The sequence below is a fragment of the Plasmodium gaboni genome, chromosome 9 (genome assembly GCF_001602025.1).
Source record: "Plasmodium gaboni strain SY75 chromosome 9, whole genome shotgun sequence".
Lineage (NCBI taxonomy): Eukaryota > Apicomplexa > Aconoidasida > Haemosporida > Plasmodiidae > Plasmodium > Plasmodium gaboni.
In genome coordinates, this window is record NC_031489.1 from 868,783 (window position 1) to 876,810 (window position 8,028).

The 8,028-nt window shown below is 18.5% G+C and overlaps 4 protein-coding genes across 4 annotated transcripts in view; 2 read left to right on the forward strand and 2 right to left on the reverse strand.

Annotated features, from left to right (window-relative positions):
* The window catches only part of PGSY75_0925200 (putative rRNA processing and telomere maintaining methyltransferase), a gene marked incomplete at both ends in the record, with an annotated part of 1,516 nt that extends 964 nt beyond the window's left edge, over positions 1-552 (forward strand). The window contains 3 exons of the mRNA XM_018785660.1: positions 1-11; positions 190-286; positions 418-552. Of these exons, the coding sequence (XP_018642001.1) occupies positions 1-11; positions 190-286; positions 418-552 (243 nt within the window). The remainder of the gene's footprint in view (positions 12-189; positions 287-417) is intronic.
* Positions 553-762: 210 nt separating this feature from the next.
* Positions 763-2,529, reverse strand: PGSY75_0925300 (putative proline--tRNA ligase; the record flags this gene model as incomplete). Its single annotated transcript, XM_018785661.1, has 1 exon — positions 763-2,529. The coding sequence occupies one exon, from the start codon at positions 2,527-2,529 to the stop codon at positions 763-765; it is 1,767 nt and encodes a 588-aa protein (XP_018642002.1).
* A 916-nt stretch (positions 2,530-3,445) lies between these two features.
* Positions 3,446-5,124, reverse strand: PGSY75_0925400 (protein phosphatase-beta; the record flags this gene model as incomplete). The annotated part of the gene is made up of 2 exons (XM_018785662.1): positions 3,446-4,179; positions 4,458-5,124. 2 exons carry the CDS (start codon positions 5,122-5,124, stop codon positions 3,446-3,448), a joined length of 1,401 nt encoding a protein of 466 aa, XP_018642003.1.
* A 1,523-nt stretch (positions 5,125-6,647) lies between these two features.
* On the forward strand, positions 6,648-7,543 carry PGSY75_0925500 (thioredoxin-like protein 2; the record flags this gene model as incomplete). The annotated part of the gene is made up of 5 exons (XM_018785663.1): positions 6,648-6,725; positions 6,898-7,005; positions 7,083-7,149; positions 7,301-7,381; positions 7,491-7,543. The coding sequence occupies 5 exons, from the start codon at positions 6,648-6,650 to the stop codon at positions 7,541-7,543; spliced, it is 387 nt and encodes a 128-aa protein (XP_018642004.1).
* Between the last annotated feature and the right edge of the window lie 485 nt (positions 7,544-8,028).

The following is an 8,028-nucleotide window of genomic DNA, read 5'->3' on the forward strand; positions in this document are numbered from 1 at the left end:
CTCAAAAAAGGGTAAGCACACAAAGACAAAAAAAAATTAAAATAACATATACACACATACACACACATATATATATTTATATATATATATATATATATATATATATATATATATATATACAATGTGATTATATTTGTGTTGTATATATTTACTTTATCTGTTCATCTATTTAATTTTATTTTATTTTAGAGCATCATTAATAATAGCTGAAGTAGTCAGTCGATTTACAAATTATAAAGCTTTTATAAAATTTATGAACAACGTTGGATTTAAACTATCAAACAAGGTAATATATATATATTATATATATATATATATATATATATGTATGTGTGTGCGTATTATATTTATTTTTACATTTACCAATTATAAATAATTAATGTTCATTTTATTTTTTATTAATTCCTATTTATTCAGATAAATCTAGATGACTTTTTTTACGTATTTTTTTTTGAGAAGAATCAAGAGATAGATATTTCATCTAGCACAAACGAAAAAAGAATTAAAAAGGTTTCTTCCTTATTGACCCCTTGTATATATAAAAGGAGATAACATAAGCAAAAAGGAAATAATCCAATAAAGTGACATACATATAATATATATATTATATATATATATATATATATATATGTTTTTTTTTTTTTTTTTTTTTTTTTTTTTTTTTTTTTTTTTTTTTTTTTTTTTTTTTTTTTTGTGTTAATTTATATTTTAAATATAAATTAAATTGTTTTAATAAGTTACAAAAAAATTAATAAAAAAAAATTATATAAATTTAAAATATTTAAATAATTCACGTATTGTCATGATTTTTTTTTCTTGTGAAAAACGATGTTTATATTCTATGGTAATATTTTGAAACGTTAAATATAACTTATTCAATAAAATATTATCAGTATTATCTATATAAGTGTAAAAGTTTGGAGGTACTTTTACTTTTTTATCCAGATTATTTAAATTAATAATAATTCTGTTAGGTGCTCCTATCAAATCACAATGTTTTAGTTTTCTTGACAAATGTAAATCTGTATCGTCATAATAAACATCTACATTTTTATTTTTGAATGTATTAAAAAGCCATAGAGTTAATATATATTCTATATCGTTGCTAGTTAAAGGGTTATATGTGAAAGTATTATTTGTTTCAACATTGTTATCATTATTATTTATTGTATTATCATTATTATTTATTGTATTATCATTATTATTTATTGTATTATCATTATATATATTATCATCATTATATATATTATCATCATTATTTATTTTATCACCTTTAAATGTGTCATTTCCACATTTGTTATTCCCTTGATTATATTGTTCATCATTTTGTTGTGAAATATTTGCTTTTTTTTTCATACTATCTTTATATATATTCAATATTTTAGAAATTTTCGTTGCTGAGTATTTACTTTTTTGATTTGTTTGTATTAAGTAAACTGAAAAGGGTGCTACTTGTTCAGGTAATTTAATTCCGTCTTCATCATAAAAGTTTTCTATCAAAAAATACAATAAACGATATATACCTATTCCATAAGAACCCATAAGTATATTTTTTTTTTCATTTTTTTTGTCTAAATATTTTATATTTAATTTGTTAGAATAATAATCTCCTAATTTAAAAATATGAGCTGCTTCTTTATATTTTCCATCTTTACATAGTACTTGAAATTCATGACTTTCTAAAGCGTTCATTTTATCTTTTTTTCTTTTTTTAATTATATTAAAAGATAATTTTAATTCTTCAAAAATATTTTTATAACATTCTTTATATTTTTCATATGTTTCATTTAAACATTTTTCATTAGCATGGAAAGAATATCCATCTTTCATTAAGAATTCTTTACTCTTAAATAAACTTTTTTCGAATCTCTTTTCATTTCTAAATTTATAATTATATTGATGAATTAATAAGGGTAAGCACTTAGTAGTAATATTTTCATTATATACTTGATTTAATAAAGATAAGGAAGATTCTTCACATGTTGGACTTAAAATATATCCATCATCTTCTATTTTTTTTTTTAAACATTCTTCTGCGTTCTTCTCATTTTTTGGTTGTTTCTGTTTATATACATATAAAAATTCATCACTATATAATTTGGCTCTATCAGATATATTCCATAATTTTTTGGCTTGAAGTATACTTAAGCTCAGACAATGAGAATTAATCTTTTCTAAATGTTTATTTATAAAATCAATTATTTTATTTATTACACGAAGACCTAATGGTAATATATTATATATCCCATTAACATCTCTTATATAATTAGCTCGTTGTAAAAGTTCGCTAGATTTATCTCCATTTGCCTTTATATTGTCATTAAATACTCTATTAAATATATAATTTGATCCAATATAAGATTTGTTCTTATTACTTAAAATTCTATATTTCTTTTTTATCACATTTCTTTTTAAAATGTTATTATTTACAAAAAAATCATTTCCTCTCTTTTTTTTTAAATGAACCAATTGCAATGAAAATATTACATGATGAAACAAACTTATTAAAATGATAATTTTAATTAACATTATATATAAGCTGAAACTTTCCCTTTTCTCATTTTTTTTCTTTTTAAAAAATCACACAAAAATGAAATAAAATAAAATAAAAAATACATATATATGTATAATATATATATATATATATATATATATATATATATATATGTATGTATAATATATTAAAATATCATATATTTATATTTACTTCTTTTTCTTCTTTTACCATAATATTAATAAAATTATATAAATATAATGATAAGTCATTCTTACAAATTTATAATTATATATTATCAAACATTAAAATATGGACTATTTTCATTTTTTCTTCAGGGTATATATTTACATTCTCGACATGAACACTTTAAATCATCAAACATAGTCATTTTCTCCATATATTTTTTTTTTTTATTTTTTTTTAATTTAGGACAAAAAATATATATATATATATACAATATATATAATATATACTATAATTTTTTATGTGTGTTCATTTATTTTATAATGGTCTTTAATATTAATCCCAAAAAATTAAATAAAATGAATAAAGAAGGAAACATATTTGTTCTTACATATATATGACTTATTAAAATCAAAAAGGGGGAAAAAAAAATAAATAAATAAATAAATATATATATATATATATATATAATTAAGTACGAAAAAATAAAATTTTTATATACTATAAATGTAAACATTAATAACTAAAAAGAAGTTAATTAAAAAAATAATAATAATAAATAAAATATAATCATAATATGTTCATATATATATATATAATGATAATTATTTTATGTACATATAATATTTATATAAAATGAATACTTCATAAGAAAAAGGTGTAAAAAAAATACAAATTGAAAGTAATGTATGTATTATATATTTCTTTAAAAAAAAAAAAAATTGAAAATATATAAAAATATATTTATATATACTTTCAAAAGATTTACAACATATATTGAACATTTCTTCTTAAAGCTTGAGCATTAGCTCTTAATGGAGCAGTATTAAATGTTATAAAATCCTTTTCCATAAATTCATCTACAAGCATTAAAGAAGCAAAATTACCACAACGATAACAATAATTAGGAGCACTAAAAATTGTAACAACCTTATCATTATGCATCCATTGAAATCCATCTTGTACTAATTGATGAGCCCTACATATACAAGAAAGTTTGTTCATACGTAAAAAACCTTCCGTTTTTTCCTCACTAAATAAAACTCCTGCTCCTCTAGGAGAAGGTTTCCAACCCTCTGTTATTTCATCCTCAGGACCAGCAGGGTCACTCCACAATAAATCACATATGGCTCCATCCTGAGGTATCTCTTTAAATCTATCCAACTTATTTATTTCATCTATTGTTTGCAAACATGGAGATATACCACCATGGTCACAAAATATCTCATCATTTATTATTGCTGTTAAGGGCAAATAATCAAACACATCCGTTAAATATTTCCATACTATGTTGTTATTATTATATTTTCTTATACATTCGTCGTAAAAACCATATACCTTTGTTATCTGTCTACTCTCATGATTACCTCGCAATAATGTTACCCTGCTTGGATATTTTATCTTAAAACATGCAACTAAGCAAAAACACTCACATGAATAGTAACCTCTGTCTACGTAATCGCCTAAGAATAAATAATTCACATCAGGTGGTAAACCTCCTAAAAAAAAAAAATAAAAAAAAATAATAAAATAAAACAATTAATAGTTATATGTGCACCACGATAAATTATATATATATATATATATATATATATATATATATATATTATGCACATGGTCAGGTAAATTTATAAATATATATCTATATTTTATGTACATGTTCAGGTAAAATCATAAACATATATCTATATTTCATGTACACGTTCAGGTAAAAAAAAAAAAAAAAAAAAAAAACCTTCAAAATGCATTTGTGTTAGCTACTTATATAAAAATATACCAATATGGAATAATTCCAAAAGATCGAAGAATTGTCCATGAATATCTCCAGCAACAGTTACAGGGACATTAATTCTGACACAATTTTCTTCATTTTTTAAAATATCAATTAAGAGGTCACACATTAATTTGACTTCTTCGATTTTTAATAGTTCACATTTTAACAATTTACAAATCCATTCATCTACATTATAAGAAATTTTGCATGAACTATTGTTGTTTTGTTCATTAATATTTTTAAAACTTTGTTCATCGTTCAAGGACTCTTTAGTATATTGTTCTATTGAATTTTGATTATTTATTGTATTGTTTAAAACATTTTTTTTTATCTTTTTATTATATTCATTTTCTGAGCTTACTTCTTCATCGCTTAATTCTTTAACAGATAAATTATCATATATATTATAATTATCTTCTTTATTAAAATTTGTGCATGTATTATTTATTTGTTCTTCATTTGATATTTTGTATTTTTTTTCTGATTGTCCACAATCTAGTTCACTATCTTTATCTTTATCTTGTTCAATACTTAAAAAAGTATCTGTTTTTTTTTTTTCAGCATATGTAAGATCTCCTTTTACGTTTTTATTTAGACGTTTTAAATTATTCTTTGTATTTATTACATTATTAAAAATTAAATCTCGTTTTGATAATTCACAATTTTTCATCCTTCCCTTTTAAAATATTAATGAATAATGTCTTCGCACACATAAATGAAAAAAAAAAAAAAATGTATTTTCCTTGAGACTTGTTCTTAAAATGAGTAAGGGCTTATAGACTCAATATTTTTTTTTTTCTAATTCTGATTATTGTGTAAAATATTTACATGTGTATAATATTAATATATGCGTACGCTTGTATGAAAATATAGGTACATAAATGTATGAGTATAAATACATTTATATTACATATAAATAAATATATATATATATATATATATATATATATATATATATTTTTTGATTAATTATTTAATTAGGTATATATTTTCATCTAATTATCTATACATAAATACACATATAAATAAAAGGATAAATTTTAACATAACTTTATATATATATATATAATTTCAAAAGTAATATATTATATTACAGGTGTATAAAAAATAAAAATTAAATATATAAGAACACAATTGATTTTAAAAATCTACATTAATACTAAAAAAAAAAAAAAAAAAAAAAAAGGAAAATAATAATTGTTGAATAATGAGTAATGTATAAAAAATAAAAAAAATATATTATATATTATATATTATAATTAAAATAAAAATAACACTGAATATTTTAATTATTTTATATTTTATAATTTTTTTTAAGGTAAATATACTGTATAATTTTATATGAACACAGTGTGCTATAATAAATATTAAAGGAAAAAAAAAATATACATATATATATATATATATATATATATATATAAGGTCTTTCAAAAATAAGAACATAATGAATGAATTTAAAAAATAAGCATTTATATTTCAATAAATGTCTTTTTATGATTAATAATAAATATATATAATGTTCTATATATGTGAAAAAAATTTTGAGAAAAAAAAAAAAGAAAAAGAATTAAATGCATATATATTTTTTTAAATTGTTCAATGGAGCATATAATATATATATATATATATAATATATATATATATATGTACATAATATAATGTACATGTTTTATTTATTTATTTATTTATTATTTTATTTTTTTATTATTTTCCTTTTTTTTTTTTTTTCAACATAATTTTGTATAGGTTATATTTCTTTTGATGAAAACTAAAAACCTAAAGATCCAGTAACTACAATTTTTAATACAAATAAATAAGAAACAGAATAATATATTCTTTTGATTGTGAATTATATTTAAAAAAAAAAAAAAAATTTTGTCATAATTTTGCATTTATTTTAAATGTAGAATAATAAAATATAAAAAGGGAAAATATTAGATATAAGTCTTAAATGTTTAAAAATATGTTGCAACTTTTATAGGATATTTTAAATTATATATATATATGTATATATTTATTTATTTATTTTTAATTTTTTATACATTGTGTTTGTTTCATTCGTCAAAATATAATATATATATATATATATATATATATATATATTTATTTATTAATACATTATGTATGTGAGCAGATATACCCTTTAAACATCATAAAATTTTTGCATTCTCTTTTTTTTGTTTCTTTATAAAAATGTTTTTTCTTCAAAACTTAAAAAGAATTACCAATCCAAAATATTTATGCACAACAATTAGAAGAAATGTGTATACAGTAAGGACGAAAAAAAAAAAAAAAAAAATACATAAATATATATGTATATATATTACAAAATGCTTGGAACAAATTCCATTATAAAAATTCCTCTATATATATTTTTATAATATGTATTATTTTTTTTCTCTCAAATTAAAAACATTAATTTTTTTATTATAAAAAAATATAGGAATTAAATAAAATTGAGGATTATCTTAGTAAGGTTAATGGAAATAAATTGGTTGTTGCTCAGTTTGGTGCTTCATGGTGTGCCCCTTGTAAAAAAATGAAACCACTGGTAAATATATATAATATATATATATATATATAATATATGTATATATTATTATTTATATATGTGCTATATATTTTTAGATTGAAAAGCTGGGAGAAGATAACGATAACATTGAATCTTTATATATAGACATTGACGAATTTCCAGGTACATTACAAAAAAAAAAAAAAAAATGAAAATATAATCATCTCTATTTTTTTTTTTTTTTTTTTTCTTATGATATATTATTCATTTAAATTATATATTTTGTTTTATTTTTTCCTCTTTATTTTTTTTATTTTTTTTCATAAAATAACAGAATTGGGTGAAAATGAAGATATTAACGAATTACCTACAATTTTGTTGAGGAAAAATGGGAAATATTTGGACAAGATTATAGGTGACTTTATATTTCACAATAAAAATATAAAATATAATAAACATGGGATCATGTCTCTTTATTTGTTTCTACATATATATATATATATATATATATATATTTTTTTTAGGGATGAATGAGAGTGAGTTAATAAAATCTGTGGAAAAACATAAAAGTGATTGATTTAAAAAAATTTTGTATAAAGGGATTTTAAAATGAACCTAGTTTAAAATAAATAAAACATATATATATATATATATGTGACGAAAGATGAAGAAATTTTATGTCCTGTGGTTACAACATTTTAAGTATTTTTATGAATATATAAAAATATCTTATAATGTGTGTATAAACAAACTATATATTTATTACCTTTTAAATCATTCTTCTTTTTTATAAAATTATATATTTTTTTATATAAAGTGTAAATATATAATATTATAAATAAATATATGTATTTATTTAATAATTATGCGTGTTTTTTTTTTTTTTTTTTTTTTTTTTCATTTCTTTTGAAAAATATACTTATACTTATACTTATATTTATTTTTTTTTTTTTTTTTTTTTTTTTTTTTTTTAATTTTTTTTATTTTTTTTTTTATTTATATTATAATAATTAAAAAAAAAAAAAAAATTTTTTTTATTTTTATATAAAAATTAATAAATTT